This window comes from Oreochromis niloticus, linkage group LG3 (genome assembly GCF_001858045.2).
Source record: "Oreochromis niloticus isolate F11D_XX linkage group LG3, O_niloticus_UMD_NMBU, whole genome shotgun sequence".
Classification (NCBI taxonomy): Eukaryota; Metazoa; Chordata; class Actinopteri; order Cichliformes; family Cichlidae; genus Oreochromis; species Oreochromis niloticus.
In genome coordinates, this window is record NC_031967.2 from 29153515 (window position 1) to 29170393 (window position 16879).

Sequence of the window (16879 nt, forward strand, 5' to 3'; positions counted from 1 at the left end):
CATAGTCTTTAAGAGATTTACAAATCATTGCACTGTTTTAATGACATTATGGATGTGCAATAAGTTGTCATAAAGCTTATGACCATGTTACTCAAGATCATGTAGTATCTAGGTATAGTATCCAAAGCATATTAGTATAGTATACAGTATATAGTAGTACAGAGATACCTCTCTTTTTTGTCTTGTACAAGTGTTCTGAATCTTGCAAAGAGGTTGCACTATGCCTGCATGAATCTGTCACTTAGATGAGCACAGAAACGCCTTCTTTTATGGATTTTCCCTGTTCAGCAAAAGTGATAAAAACAGACTATTGTGCCACCAGGGAGAATAATGTCACTGTGTGTGTCTCCTATATGATATATTTAACTGACATTTGTTATTGTAACAACTAACGATTTATACAGGAAAATAATGACTATTAACAAGGTTGCCCAAACTTTTGCATCCCACTGTATGCTACTTTCAAAACACATGGTCAATCCACTAAGGTAAAAGAAATTTCCATCACAATATTTTGTATTACAGTGAGTGCATAGTTGCTTTAATTTGTCACAAAATCATTCTAAATACATTTATAGTGCATTCTGTGTGTACTGAAACACATTTCTTCTTGTTCTGTGTTATACATTGGATTTAAAATCACAGTATGGATACAATGCTCATCTCAATCTCTAATTTTAAATTTCTTTCATCCATTTTTAATTTAAATTAAAAGGACATGAAGTACAGCCATCCGAATAGAATAATAGTGCTATAAATCAATCTTTAGCTAGGCCCTCACCCATCTACAGTTTACCCCTGTTTAATAAATCCAGTCATTTTTTAAAGCAATTTTAGTGCCCACAGTTGCAGAAAGCTGAGAAACAAAAATTACACGTAGTTGATTTCAGAGTTGTGATCCAGTCAAACTTCACAGCACAAAGACTTAATTCCAGTTTTGCCTGTTATATGCAGTAACTGCATTTGTATTAACATGAACCCTTGGATAATTGAAGACCTGTTGTTGTTGCTGCCACTTTTGTTGTGGTGTTTGTTGCTGCTGTTGTTGTGTTTGTGGTGTTTGTTGCTGCCATGGTTGTGATGGTTGTGATTGTTGCTGCCATGGTTGTGATGGTTGTGGTGTTTGTTGCTGCTGTTGTTGTGTTTGTGGTGTTTGTTGCTGCCATGGTTGTGATGGTTGAGGTGATTGTTGCTGCTGTTGTTGTGGTGGTTGCTGCAGCCCTTGTTCTTGTAGCTCCCATTGTTGTGGTGGTTGCTCTCTGTCTTCTTCTGCTGCAGACATCTTCAGAATTGAATAGCACAAGAGTCCATCGAGACAGACTTGAAAGTTTGTGAAATAATACACATTTACATAAATTACAAAATAGTCTTCTATTGGCTGCCCAGAGATGGTCTGACTATAGATCATGTAATCAAGAACAAAAACCGGAAGGTAGACAACTAAGAAGGTGAACAATGCAACAGTTGCAATTCGTAGCTTGTCTTTTTTCCTCCCTGTGGGTTTAGATTTTGCAATTATGGCCAAAGCCAGTCCGCAGGTGAGAACTTCTTGCATGTATAGTACTTCAATGGTGTAGAGCACAGAACTATAATATAAAACACAAATCAATAAAGACACCACAGAGAAAACACAACGTAGTTTGGAACCCAGGTTTTGGTGGCAGAGATAAAGGACTGAAATGAGGGCTGTCAGGAGATGTATCATCACTAAATACCGTCTTGAAAACATCCACAGGTTTTCGGTGTACAAACATGTGTTTCCAGGACAGTTAGCTGCAACCAGGTGACTTCCGTAGGTCATTGCTCCGACCACATTTAGAACATCGATGAAAATCAGAGCAAAAAGAGAGACATGGGTGTTCTGAACACCTTTCAGGTTCCCATGGTCACACGAGAAGGACATGATGAAGCTTCTCTTAAAAAGACTGAGTGCACTGCTTTGGTCCCAGAAGGCACCGATATAGGTAGCCAGGCCCAGCAGAGAGGTGGACAGAAGAATTCCTCCAGCCAAGTTGGTGTCTTCCACAACACCCCAGTTATTTGTGCCAAATTCCATTTTTTGGCCATAGGGCGATTTGCTCATCACATGTGTTATGTTCTCCATGACGTGGTGGTCTTAACCAGCTTTGTGGACCTGCAGGAGGAGAGAGAAAAACAACATATTTTCAATTCAATATTTTGCTGTTCTGACCTTATTTGTTTCAAAGAAGACACTGATTACAATGTGATCAGTAATATATGTTTTTTTTTTTTTTTATCAGAACTGTACTTTTCTATGGCCTATGTTTTGTGAAAAGGTAGCCGAACGTTGAAGTATAATAAAATAAAATAAATAAATAGGGAAACACAGCTTTATTTCAGGCCAAATTCAAATTTTTAATGAATTCATGTCTAGTATGTAGAACACAAGCAGAAAAAACAGAGATTTGTTTTAAAGGTTATTACCTATGTTGTAGCTGTGTTACTTTTACTCGACATCTAAACTGAAAAATTTGTGCAGCATGGGGAAAAGAATCGCTCAGAAATAAGTTTAGACTTCAATTCCTCAAGATGTGATACTGTGAAGCATCACAGTCATCATCATCAACTTAAAATAAAATACTCTGCAACAGTCCAACACAGTGCATTACTCTAAACTTCACTACAGTATTGCAAATTAACTACTGTAGTATTTTCATGGAACATAGTCAAGAAAATGTAAGCGACACAAAGTGCAGATATTTGTCTTAAAATGCAGAGAATAAAAGTCAAAAGTTGTCAATAAAAAAAAATACAACCATAGCTCAAGACCAGATTTAATTAGACAACTTTTTTATTGGTTTCAGTCTAAATGTTCAGATTTTTTTGCCAGAAAATGAAGATTTAATAGAATTTCCTAAAAGCCCACATTTGTTCATATTAAAAAAATCAGTTAGAGTAGATCTGTCCTAAAGTGCTGACTACCTCAGAAACAAATATTAAATACATAGAGAACAACAAAGTTTTGCACGATGGTTGTGGAGTGGAGACAGGTTTGCTTCCCTTTAAGCTTTTCTTTAAATACATAAACTTTGAACAGGATTTTAAAAAATAAACATATAAAAAAAAAACACTGAACCAACCCCTTTTCAGAAAAAATACAATACTACGAACTATTAGTACCAGTTAGATCCTATACAACAGGACTTTGGGTGTGAAAAGAAAGAAAATATCTAATCTTACCTGATATACAGACTATGCTGATGATTTGTGCCCAGGAGAAAACTACTAACTGCTGTGAGTTGCATATTTATAGTAGTAAAGTATGTTGTAAAACTCATTATTCAAGCCCATGCCTCTTTACTGTTATCATCAGACACACTCAAAACAGGATTCTTTGCCCTCATAAACTTGACACAATCATTTAGAGAGAAATGCAACTGAAATATGAAACCAAAGGTTTAGCTATTCAAATAATCAGGAACATTAAGGGAAATGTGCTTCGTATAATCTAAAAGTATACAAATCAAGTCAATTTAATGTGATTACATTAAAAGGCAGCTTTTTGGGGCATGAATATTCTGATGAGTGCATGGCCGAGCCCACCCTGGCGTTTAATGCTATTGAGGATGAGTCGGATAAAATAGAGATTAAAAATGTGATGTGGATGATTTTAATTTACAGAAAAAAAAAAGGGGGGGGGGAATATCTGTGCATGTTTTAACCCTTCAAAACCCAAACCATGAAATAACTGCCAGAAAACTTTAATTTTTGATTATGGAGTGTTTGTTGAACATTTAGACAAAATATATAAAAATATATCAAATTTTAATCTGCATATATGAGTTTTAATTTGTATCACATTTGCTATATTAGCCACATTTTTGCAATGTAGTCATTAAACATGTGCCATGCAATTTATATCATTTTTTGAGGTAAAAAAAAAAAAGGTCACACTGATCATGTAGAATTCTCAAAAACTCACAAAAACACATGTATCAAACACGACACGCTTGGCTTTAAAGGGTTAAGAGAAAAAAACTAGAGCATTTTATCGAATGCCGACCTGTAAACGCTGTAGGGTCACACCACCAGAGTACTTCAACAATTTTTATTTTTCCTCTATCAAATAAAAAAAAGTATTTAGAAACTAGTTTTTGTTGTTGGGGGTTTTTGTACTTTTCCATGCATCAATAAAATAAAAACACTCACACACAGTCAGTCACTGAGTATTCTGGGAAAAGTGTTCACAAGTGATTAAATTAAAGGTATTTGCAACATTTTTGTTTTTCAAAATACTACTTTTATTTTAGTTCTACCATTTGATGTAATGCATTTCTATGTTTATTTAAAACATAGTCTTTAAGAGATTTACAAATCATTGCACTGTTTTAATGACATTATGGATGTGCAATAAGTTGTCATAAAGCTTATGACCATGTTACTCAAGATCATGTAGTATCTAGGTATAGTATCCAAAGCATATTAGTATAGTATACAGTATATAGTAGTACAGAGATACCTCTGTTTTTTGTCTTGTACAAGTGTTCTGAGTCTTGCAAAGAGGTTGCACTATGCCTGCATGAATCTGTCACTTAGATGAGCACAGAAACGCCTTCTTTTATGGATTTTCCCTGTTCAGGAAAAGTGATAAAAACAGACTATTGTGCAACTTTAGTGCACAGACCGAGGTCAAGATGGAGGGTGTGTCTCTGTGTGTGCACACAAACTTGTGATGGTGCTGAAGCCATGCACTTTACCCACTTTATATGCATGTATGTGTTGGAAATTTTAGGGGGGACGCAGGAAACCCTTCATGAAGAATTCTGATTTGTTTTATCCAGATATTGTGGCTCAAATGGTGCGTTCAGTCTGGCCACTCTTTGTCTTTTCTTTCCTTCCAAGATGAAATAAAAATGAATTCCCCTTCACCATTGTGAGGTTAGCTCTGTGTTGATAATGAAAAAAAAGGTCCACAGTACCAACAATCAAGTTTGAAAATAGCACAGTTTCTCACAAAATCTATTTTTAAAACATATATAGTCCATTTTATTAGTATTGGGACAGTTACACATTTCTTGTTGTTCTTGTTGCAATAGATTTATTTAAAAAAAAGAATCACAGCAAGAGTGTAATGCTGATTGCCATGTCTGATTTTATCTGTACTCCATCCACTTATAAGATTTATGACCATCTACTAAAAAACTGCTTAAAATTGGCTTTTACAAAAGTCCATCTTCAACAAACAAAATCAAATCAAATGACATGAAGCTGATTTAAGTGTTCACAAATATTAAAGGTAGATCAGTTCAAAATTGTGAATCAGTCACTGTGACCTTGTGATGATGAATCATAGCAAACTTCATGGTGCAGAGACTTGATTCCTGTTATGCAGTAACTGCATATATGTTGCTTGAATAATTTAAGTCTGTTGTTGGTGGTTGCTGCTGCTCTTGTTGTTGTAATTCCCATTGCTGTGGTTCGTCTTCTACTACACCTTCTTCAGCAGACAGTTTCAGAATTACGCAGCACAGGAGTCCATCGAGACAGACTTGGAAGTTTGTGAAAAAGAAAAAATTTAGCGCAATTATGCTATACTGCTCAGAGGGGCCTTGACTGTCGATTAGGCACTCAAAAACAAAACCGGGGAAGAAGACAACAAAAAACATGCACATTGCAAGAATCACAATCAGTTTTTTGTTTGTGGCAGTAGAGTGGGACACAGGTGGCACTTTAAGTGTTGCAGTGATGCCCATGGCCAATAAAATGGTGACAGCATTTATCATATATAGTGCTACTCTGCTGTAGACACGAAAACTATAATAAAAAACACAAAGGAGTAAAGAAACCACAGAGAAAACACCGCGTAGTTTGGCTCCCAGGTGTGGTTGGCAGAGGTAAAGGAGGGATATAAAGGCAGTTAGGAGGTGTACAATCATTTCGAACCATCTTGAAAAGACCCACAGCTCAAAAGTGTACTGACATGTATTTCCATACAAGCAGGCAGACGCAGCAAGCTCTCCTCCAAAGATCATTGCTCCAATCACATTTAGAACATCGATAAAAATCAGAGCGAAAAGAGAGACGTGGATGTTTTGAGCACCTTGAAGCTTCATGTGCTCACACGAGAAGCACATAATGAAGCTTCTTTTAAGAAGACTGAGTGCTCTTCGTTGGTACCGGAAGACACCGATATAGGTAACAAGGCCCAGCAGAGAGGTGAATAGGAGAATCCCTGCTTGCAATTTAGGGTTTCCTACAACCCCCGATCTTGTTGTGCTGAATGGCATTTTTGGCCCATAGGACCATTTGCTGATTATATCTGTGATGTTCTCCATGAGGGGATGAGCTTAACCAGCGTGGTGGATTTCCTGAAGGAGAGAGGAGAACAATATCTGTATCAGTATTTTTGTCCTGGAAATTACCTTTTCATAAATAATATTGCTCTGATGTCATATTTACAGTATAATGAGAAAAGTATAGGATTTTTAAAATATATTCAACCACCTTTACCCTTAACCAGCTGCTGGCAGTGGTTTACACAAAGCATAATACAGTTTTCCTAAGAAGAGTACAGGTTTTCTTTGCTTGTCCACATTTAGTGTCCAGTCTCTTTGTCCATATCTGCAGCAGCAGATCATGAGGAGCAGAGGGAGGACCCAAATGCATGGAGATGGGAGTTAACAGAAGGTGAGCCATTTACTAAGGCTGGTTGATGAATAACGCAAGAACGAGAAAACCAAACTGAAACAAGGACCTAAATAGGAAACCTAAACTAGGAAACAAAACACTAGAAACCTGAAACTCTTGGACACAATGTCCTGATGTTGAACCTTACAAGTGAGGAGGGGAGGGTGCACTTTCTTTTAACCACGACTGTAGAATGACTCTCTCTGACACTACAAATAATATCAATCACTGTTTAAGTCACAGCCTGAATCTAGTTTTGAATTATGTCAAAGAAAGTCAACATCTTGTATTTCTTGCAAACCCTCTTTTTTCTGTCTATTTTTACAATTTAAATTTCAACTACTGTGTAATGGAATAAATATCAGTTACAGTCAATGTCTATCTGAAAGTTAAGGGAAATTCAGGAAGCAAATCATTGTAATTTCCTTCAGTGTTAGCTACCTAACCTAACACAGTTTGGTTATCGTGTTGCTGGTGCTGCATACAGTGAAAAACAAAGAAGCAACCAAAGAAAAAACCCTCACAAACTACAGGAGCTAGTTGGTTGGGGACAAGTTTGTTTCCTTAAACTTTTCATCAGGAAAACAAATCTCAAACTACATTTTTGGACTGAACCCTTTTAACAACGAATGGGAAAGATTACACAACCTCTGGTCAAACAGGAAAAAACAACAAGAGATTTAAAATGTTTTCTTCTTCTGTATCCCATAATTTGAGAACACATATTTATATTTTAATGTGCCAGTCATAAAATATAGAAAATTAGAATTTGGGGGTGAAAACAAAAGAAAAAGATGAATATTACCTGATCTGTAGAGGGTGGCAATCACCTGTCTCTAGGAGCAAACTACTCAATGGCAAATCCTCAGTGTTTGAATTGCATGTTTAGGGCTATAAAGTACCTTGTAAACTCAAGGATTCAGCATATGATGTGTTTTTTTTGTTTCCCCCTCATCATAAAACCCACACAGGTGCTTGTATCTAGTGCATAAAAAGCATTCATTTCCATTATTCCCCATTAAAAGCATAAACCTAAGCTTACCACACAGTTTGTTTGTTTGTTTTTATCGTGTTAATAGTACAGCAGACTCTAATAAAGCATTCATTTATAGCATGATTCATTTCCCATAAATTCATCCATTTATGAATTTCAACAGGTAACAAACTGATGCTATCCCATCATCAGTTTGTTACCTGTTGAAATTCAGAGATTCAGATGGAGCCTGAGCAGTCAGGTTTTGTAGCATCATGTTTTTGATGAGCAGTTAAGGGCTTTGTCTTACAGAAAGCACAGAGTATGAAACTTTATTTTTGATTTGCCATCATTTAACTGGATACAAACATAATTATTAATATTGTGACTTGACTGTACTGTTTGTGCTGTATGGCATGAGGCAAAGTTGATGTTATTTTCAGAGCACCTGCACATGGATCTCTGTCAGTATGTAAGATGGACATAGATTCAAGGTCTGAAGAGGGACAGTAGTTCTCTAAACCTGCATTCTTTCCAGTGACTACCAATCAGAAATACTTTCAGACTGTATATAATAATGTCAAAATCTTTGGGACAACAACCCTTAGTTCCCACCCTCTGATCTTAGTATGCAGTATCCTGATGTGGATAAACAATTTTTACAATATGCTTATTGGTTAATATTTTGTAACAGACAAGTCATTAACCAATGGACATTTCGTGTCCTCAGTTCTAGAGTCACATACTCCTCTCAGTCTGGTTTCAATACAACAACTTCACTTCATTAACCAGTGGGTGGCATCATTGTGCTACAGGAATCTTTTATATAGTCTATTGTGTAGTCACTGGAGGACGTGCACACACATGAAACAATAGCTGGATAGTCTCACACATAGAGTCAAAGGGCACTGAAGCATCTAGATTGACTTTTTTTATAGTCAATAAAAAGGTTACTGCTTCATTGCTGTATGATTGTGGACTTTGTGTTCACTGCTTGAATTGTATGGCTCAAACAGACATTAAACTGGACTGGAAGTAGCAATAATATTGTGTTGGATTACAATACTGCTTGCTACTATGTTCCAACATTATGCTATTTTCTTGTTTCCGTCAATTTTGATGGTGCTCTAACTTAAAAGGCTGATACAGCCAAAAGAGATTTGGATCCCTTTTTACTTACTCATTCAAGATTAGAGGGAAATTGATGAGTAACTGGGCTGTGTTAGGACATTACAGCTTTCATCCAGGGCCAAAGAGAAAAAAATATATAAATTGCTTTCTTGGTTTTTCAGCTGAACCTCGATATTTTCCTCAAGGTCCCGAAACTGTCTTGTTATAGGTCACTTGGAGAGTGCGTCCTTTTTCCCTTGGTGCATAATGCCACGGGAGAGTCCACCAAACACTCTTTGATAAATTAGATTTTGATCAAATCAGAATATGGGTTACTGTTTCTTGGGTTTTTGTGGAAAATCACAAAGCTGGTCTTGACTGCTGTATTCCTGAATGTGTAAAGCTTAGTAAAAACTCCCTGTTACTTGTGCAGCTTTGCTAGCACATGTCTGGTCCCATATTTCTCTGCATCTCTAGTCACGTAATGGAAATTCTGAACTGAAATACAATACACCTTAAATCCACCAACCTGCTTTCCACAATCTAAGTGCACACCTTTGCCTCTAACTCCAGTAAATAAATACTTAGAAGTCTATGTTTTCAAACAAAGTTGTTTTGTGATCTCCCACAAAACTGAAAAACGAATAAGTCATTGTCTAATTGGGAGTTTATCAAAGAATATTTTGGTTGAAATAGGACAAACTGAATGACGTATACTTATTTGGGGGGGGGGGGGGGGGGGGGGGTGTTATTGCATCTACATAATATTCCTACAGATCAGGTGTCAGCAGCTCACCAGGTAGAGTAGATGACCAGTATACCACAATTCTGCCCCAGTGGTTTGATGTTGTCTTCCTCCTTGCCTGTCTGCTTTACTGTCCTATATAGCAATGAAGGTTTAAATGCCTAGAAATAAATCTAACATTGCTGCAAATCAAACTTTAGCCAAGCCCTCACCCAAAAGGAAATTGCTGTCCATTCATCAAGTATCTGTGGATGTTGAGATCAAAGGCCAATGAGATGAGAACTGTGAGACAATTTGCCTGCTATAGGCAATATCAGATATCAAAAACATCAAATCTTGGACAGTGTGTCTGTTGCTGAGATTAAGGGAAGTGAGTCCTGGTTTAATATTATCCATTTTACTGGCAACATTGAACTGTTTCTTATGCCTTATATGGCTTACAGGTGGGTTGCACAATGACTGAAGTTATGTCCTGGGTTAATGATCTTCTTGAAAACACTGTGTTAGTAACTTATTTAAATGCCTAATATAACAGCACCCTCTGGTGGCTGTGTAGTGCATTAAGTGTAGGGTTTGTAGTGAGACTCAGGAGTGTACTTCTATGTGAAGAAAGGAATGCAGTTAGTTAGTGTGACAGAAGAGGATGCTTTGGATAGAGTGAGATGGAGGCAGCTGATCTGTGTGGCAAACGGAGCAGCTGAAAGAATAAGAAGGCATTATTTACTTTTCCAGAAGCATCAAATCTTGCACATTCAAAACCCTAATGTTGTTGGGGTGGTGTAGTTGTAAAACGTTTAAAAAACATTGCAGCTGTGAGGCCACTACAAACGACAAAAGTTTAGAAACAAAAGAAGCTTTGAGAGAGGTCTGAGGTAGACAACAACGAGACATCCAGGCCAAGGTGTTTCAGCAAGCACTGTGTCAATGCCTGTTTAAAAGTTACAAGAACGTCTGCTACAGTAGTCATACATGATCTGTTTTCCTATTCGCAGTGTGAGGATGAACATCTTTTTGCTCACATAAAGTACATGAGAAATACTTGCATTTGGTTTTGTGCATTGTCATCAAACTCACTGCAAGCATTTTAAATGTTTTAATAGAAGCAGCAGTGGCTGACTTTAACTTTCATGTAGACATTCAGGATTCAATGTCTGGAATTCAGGGATGAAAACAAAAGAAAAAGACTGAAAACTTAGCTTATTTCCAAGGGCTGCTAATGATTTGTCCCCAAGATTAGAGGTGGGTATCGTCATTGATTTCTATAACTCATTTGATTCTGGTTCACAAGGTCCCAATTAAATTCAATTCAATTCGATTTTGATCGCATTATTCAAACTAAAATTTGAATTGGGAAATTGATTTTTTTAAACCCAGCCCTACCCAAGAGGATTACAATGGATAATCATTGCCTCTTTGAGTTAACTGCTGGTACATCGGATGAAAAATGAGGGAGGCCTCAAGTTTCACCTCAAATCAACAGATAGATGGTTGAAACTTGGACACAGTTGGGTGTAGGGCTGGGCCATATCATACCGTTCACGGTAATACTGGTATAATGTTGGGCAACGATAAGAAAATATAATATCGCGATAGAATATGGGTAAAACGCGCATGCGCAGTGCCTTTGTTTTCATACGCACATGGCGGAAAAAGCATGGCGCCGACTGAGAATGAGAAGGGTGAAAGTGGATCGTTGAATGAAACGGATGAACCAGAATTGGTTTGTAAAAATGCTGCAACTTCAGTGGTGCGAAACTGGTTTGGCTTTCATCCGTCAGATACACAACAAAGCACTATGTTTGGTAGCGCATGATAGCGGGCCGTCGTTATTACCGTATTTTTTGGCAAATACGGCACACTTAAAATCAATCCTTTGATTTTTCTGAAAATCGACAGTGCCCCATATAATCCCGTGTGCCTTATGTATGAATTATGGTTGTGTTTACTGACCTCGAAACAATTTTATGTGGTACACGGCGCTCGAAAATCTGTCAAATGTTTCAGTACGACTTTGCTAAGCTACGAAGCCGCACCGCTTGATGGATTGTCGGAGCATTACGGCTATCGTAGGCAGCAGCCTCGCGGAGTGATACGTATTGTGCTTCAACATAATATTACCGTATTGTGTGTGTGTAACCTCTTTTTAAGTTTTGTGGATATTATACATGGTTATGCTGAGGATATGTCGGCCAATTTCCACTGGAAATGCCTTTTGGTTAAACTGTCAGCAAGGAATTTGCACTGTTACATTTTTATATAACTTTAATGCACATAAGAAACAGCTGCTTGTTTACGTGAAAATACATTGATGGGGTTTTTTGCACTAATAAAGTTGTGGAGTTATAAAGTATTTTGTCTAGTGTCAATTATATCGTCAGTTATATCGTTATCGCAAATTTTCAAATGTATATCGTGATAAATATTTTTGGTCATATCGCCCTGCTCTAATGGGTGTTACAACAGGAAAATGATCCCAAACACATGTATTTAAATCCTATTTAATGTTATGTTATTTATTTTAAAACAGTATTTAAAATCAAACAAATGTCACAGAGATTACAATGGTGATGATCATTCCTTTATTACATTCATGTTAAGATGAATAAGACAGGAAGTACAGCCATCTACAAAATACTGACACAAATCAACCTTTGCTTAAGCCCTTGCCTCCTATTTAACAAATAATGTCAAATAAGTTTAAAGAAGGAAAACAATGATGTCCACAGACACAGATAGTTAAAGCCTGAATAGCAAAGATACATGAGTTAAGAGCTGCGAGCCTATTACTGATTACATTTGCAAAAACAGCAAACCATTGACCTTCAAAATCCTAATGTCGCTGCTCCTGCTCCTGCTAAGGTTGTTGTTGTAGTTGTAGCTCCCACTGCTGTTGTCGCTCTTCTTCAGCAGCAGACAACTTCAGGATTAAGCAACACAGAAGTCCATTCATAATCAGGTGACAGTTAGTGAAAAACAAAACATTCACATAAATTGCATCGTACTCGTCTGTCACCTTCCTGTTGTCAGTGCTATAAATTAAGCATTCAAGAATAAAACTGGGTAAGAAAACAACTAAGAAAGTGCACATTGCAAGAATCCCAATCAGGTCCTTCTCTGTGGCAGCAGAAGGTAATTCAGGTGGCACTCTAAATTTTGCAGCAATACCCAGAACCAATCCTAAAGTAAAAATTGCCATCATGTATGCTGCCCACTGGATGAAGAACGTATAAAATGGGATCAGAGTACACATGATTAAGTAAATAATTGCAAAGGTACAGCGTATTTTAGTTTCCTGTTGTGGGTTGCAGAGGTAAACAATCGAAAAATAGGCAGTTAGGAGATGGAAAATCACTCCAAACCATCGTGATATAAAACATATAAGAACAGTGTAGACACAGTATTTCAAGTTGCAGGCAGAAGCAGCCATCTGACCTCCCAAGATTATTGCTGTGATTACATTTATAATATCCATGGAAATCACAGAGATAAGAGGTCCGTGGATGTTGTGAACACCTCTGGAGTTGAATTGGTGGCATGAGTAGGGCATCCACCAGCTTCTTTTAAGAAGAACAAGTCCGTCACGTTGATACCAGAAGGCCCAGGTATAGGTGGCAACTCCGAGGAGGGTGTAACCCAGAAGAATTCCTGCACCCAAGTCAGGATTTCTCACAACACCCACAGTATTGTTGGATGATGTGTCTCGTCCATAGGACCAATCATTGATAAGACTTGTGATGTTCTCCATAGCTTTGTAGTCTTAATTAGCTTAATTAGCTTTGTGAGCATGCAGGAGGAGAAAGAAAAAAAACATCTAGATCAACACTTTCTCAAAGACATTAAATATTCACATGTAATACTGATCTGTTTTCCCAGTTACAGTGTGACGATAAACATCTTTTTACCTGTTCTCATAAAGTGCACTGGAACCAAAAACACTAATGGGAAATTTCTAATGCAGTGAATCTTTGGGCATCCTGTTTCGAATCACTGCAGGTGTTTTAATAGTGAACGACCTTTACCCTTAACTAGCTGTTGCTACCAACGTTCAACACCAAAAACTGCTTCAAGTTTTATGAAATCATTTTTTATTATTTACAGTGTGGCACAAATAACATGCGGTAGAGTGCCAGTTCTGTTTATTTGTGGTTCATCAACCACCTGTTCCATACTCAACATTTAACCTGAAAGTCTAACTTAAGGAAGTGATTTTATTTCTGTTTCTTCAACACCAGAAAGCAGCTACCTAATCTTTACTCTCACAGAGTTCAATTATCTATTCTTAATAGTGCTGGAGACTGAAACAAAAAGGTTGTTTTCATTAGAAAAATATAATTTGAACAGTGTATCTTTGTATCAAACACTTATATATAACCTTCAGGATTGAAGGGAATAATAATGAGAAGGCACAACCTCGAACAGAGAAAAGAGCAACGTGTTTAAATCATTAAAAGCATTTTGTACTCATTGTTCCCATAAAAAAATAAAAGTCATGAAAAAAAGGTTAAAATTCATCTTACCTGATATAAAGAGGTTACTGTCCGCAAAGTAAAAGTAACAAGTGAGAAACATTACCTCTTTCAGCTGCAACTTTAGGGATATAAAGCAGATCATAAAACTAAGAATTCAAGCACATGCCCTCTTTTATTTCATCTAACCATCAGACTAGTCATAATCTATGCAGGTGCTTGTATCTATTGCATAAAAACATTAAGTTAAGTCCTGTTAAGTTAAATAGGATTAAGTCGAATGTTTAACTGATATGGCTCATATGATGTCAGTAATTTAAAAAGTGAGAAGATTGGGAAATCTTCAGATATAAGAGGAATATTATCATAAGAGAAAAAACTAGAGCAGCATTTTATGGAATCTTTTTCTGACCTTTGTCTGCAGGTTATGTATTAACCCACTAGTATGGCACCAGTATCCCAGACCGGCCTGCTTCACAATAAAAAGAGTAGTAGGTAGGCTGGTTGCTCAGTTTAAGGAATACAGTTTGAATCACCTGTACGAGAGTAAAGACGCAGAGAAATACAAGAACTTGACGGACTCAGTCGGAACGCACATCTGAACCTTTACTAGCAAAGCTGCAAAAGCAACAAAGACTTTCTACAAGAGCTTCACACATCCAGGGATCGAACAGTCAAGTGATTTCCCACAAAATCCCCCAAAACCTTTAAACCATTCTCTGATGCTAAGTTTAGTTTAGTCTCCGAAACTAATATGACCTGAGAATGTGCCCCTCTCCAGGTCTTTGTATGTGGGAGTGAATTTGAAATCACAGAGTGGCTGGACTTTATTACACTTACTGAAAATTATTACATTTATTTAAGCCTCATTTCTATTTCTCACTGAACAAGCATGAAGTATTACTCTTTTTAGGAATGCTGATTGGATAGTGATTAAATGTTGCTGTTTTTATTATGTCTCATTACCGTGATACATTATGTCAATCAGTTCTTCTTGGTCACTTAAAATATCTTGACTGATGACTTCATTCATGACAAGTATGTTTGAAAAGCCATTTACAGTAGTTTAAATGCTGCCAATCCCTTTGGCACAAAACTAGCCCCTTCAGTTAATGTGCAATTAAATCTGACGGGCAGATAAATGCGTATTACTGTTGATTTTTTTTTTACGTGCTGCAACCTAGTGTTGCTTTGGGTGATGACATGGAGATAATTCCTCAACAACAAGAAAATAATTAGAAAATTATCGCACACATAAAAATCCACAGGCCAGTTACTCCTGTCCTCTTCTCCTTCTCATCCCTGTGATCATGGTGCAGATGTCACTGTGACATTATTAGAGATGGAGAAAGATGTGAAAAAAAAAAAAAGAGGAGAGTAGAGGTTGTTTTCAATAAGTAGGAATTACTCAGCATGTGAAATTTAAACCTTTCATGTAATGTCTTCATTCATTTTAGAGCTTGAAAAAGTATGTTTCTCACAGGTTGCAGTAAAAGACCAGGCAGGTTAGTGCAGGCTAAGCTCGTTAACTCATTGCTTGTTGACACCTATTCATAGACACATTCAGGATTTGAATTTATTTAACATGTTAGCTTATACCGCTAATTCAACATTTTCATCTTTATATAAAGTTTTAATCTGAAACAGAGTTCAAAGCTGACCCCTCACACTAAACTTTTTTTATTTTCACAATGCAAAATTTCACTTCCATATTATGAGTTACAGCACCCTCAAGTACACAGAATTTGTCGAATTTGGACTGAAATTTTTTCTAATCACTTTCCCAAAGGTTATATTAGAAAATCATTTTAACACATAAGGAATCACAGGCAGAAGCCTGGTATCTAAAATCGAGACGTTTTTTTCATTGACCAACCACCTAACCCAGATGTTGATACAGTATCACAACTGAAATTATCAGTTGATTATCAAGTATGTAAACATCCAGTGGTCACAACCAATGGTTATTTTTGTTATTCTACTTCACAGACATTATGTAAAATATAAATGGTGCCGTTTTCCTATTGAAACTATGGTGAATCCCACTTACACTGATCAACTGCAACGACTACAACTTCAGCAACATGCTGACACACGTTGAAAAGCAGACACAAAGTTGACTGAAAGCTTTTCACAGGGAGGCCCATTTACCTTCCAAGGAAATAGATATGGGGAATGATCACATTCAGGTTAAGGCTGAAGTCCACTTACCAGTGATCTAGGTCATTGTATCTATAGATAGCTTTCATAGTAGAGTCTGTCACCAAAGACTGCATGTGCGTACTTTTGTCTCTTTTATGACCTCATAACTTTTACAGTTTGGTCTGTTGCTTGTGATTTTGAGCTTTGTATCAATAATAAATCATTTAAATGTTTCCATCCAAATGTGCCTGTTTGTATCTGTCCTTTCCCCTTCTACAGTGTACACACCACATGGTGGTTCAAGATGATCGATGATTCTAAATGGAATTTCGTATACGTCCAGTAGTGATGAAATGCAGAAGAAACATTTATCTTATTTACTTTGGAAGAAACATTGGCAAGAAAGAAGTCTTGGCAATGAGAAAACATTGTAACTAGAAAGTTTACTATGTTTGGTGCTGTTTTTAATTTAAAAAAATCCTTTCATTGTCACAGTCGAGGAAGCTGACGGTCTGAAGTGAGGACGACCCAAGTGCAGACACGCGACAACAAAACTTAAACTTAACAGAAAATGAGCCGTTTATTAAAGGCTGGTTTTAACAGTACAAAACAAAGGGCAAAGGAGAAACTACACATTAACCTAAACTGGATGAACTAAGGCTAAATATTTTTTTTTAAAAACATGAACGTGGACATGAAAAACCTGAAATGTGAAGTCTTATCATGAGTGCATTAAAATCCTAGAAAACATGGCATGAGCACAACAGGACGACGGGACAGGGAATGACAGGAACT

The 16879-nt window shown here is 37.0% G+C and overlaps 1 protein-coding gene and 1 long non-coding RNA gene across 4 annotated transcripts; both read right to left on the minus strand.

Moving 5' to 3' along the window:
- Positions 1–518: 518 nt before the first annotated feature.
- Positions 519–7496, minus strand: LOC109199752 (uncharacterized). 3 transcript variants are annotated; one of them, XM_025900511.1, is made up of 3 exons: positions 7454–7496; positions 6062–6329; positions 519–2134 (listed from the first exon to the last, which is right to left on the minus strand). In XM_025900511.1, exon 3 carries the CDS (start codon positions 2102–2104, stop codon positions 926–928), a length of 1179 nt encoding a protein of 392 aa, XP_025756296.1. In that variant the 5' UTR covers positions 2105–2134; positions 6062–6329; positions 7454–7496; the 3' UTR covers positions 519–925. The 3 variants fall into 3 exon arrangements, with proteins under 3 accessions (XP_025756296.1, XP_019210616.1, XP_019210617.1); XM_019355071.1 differs by lacking the exons at positions 6062–6329; positions 7454–7496 and adding an exon at positions 3202–3229 and having other exon boundaries at positions 519–2137; XM_019355072.1 differs by lacking the exons at positions 6062–6329; positions 7454–7496 and adding an exon at positions 3202–3228.
- Positions 7497–12032: 4536 nt separating this feature from the next.
- LOC106097218 (uncharacterized) lies at positions 12033–16773 on the minus strand. Its single transcript, XR_001223516.3, has 2 exons — positions 13994–16773; positions 12033–13250 (listed from the first exon to the last, which is right to left on the minus strand). It is a non-coding gene; the product is annotated as an uncharacterized LOC106097218 (long non-coding RNA).
- Positions 16774–16879: the final 106 nt, after the last annotated feature.

What these genes read in the sequence shown, in the direction of transcription:
- LOC109199752 (XM_025900511.1), bottom strand. Translation starts at nt 2,104, where the DNA reads ATGGAGAACATAACACATGTGATGAGCAAATCGCCCTATGGCCAAAAA.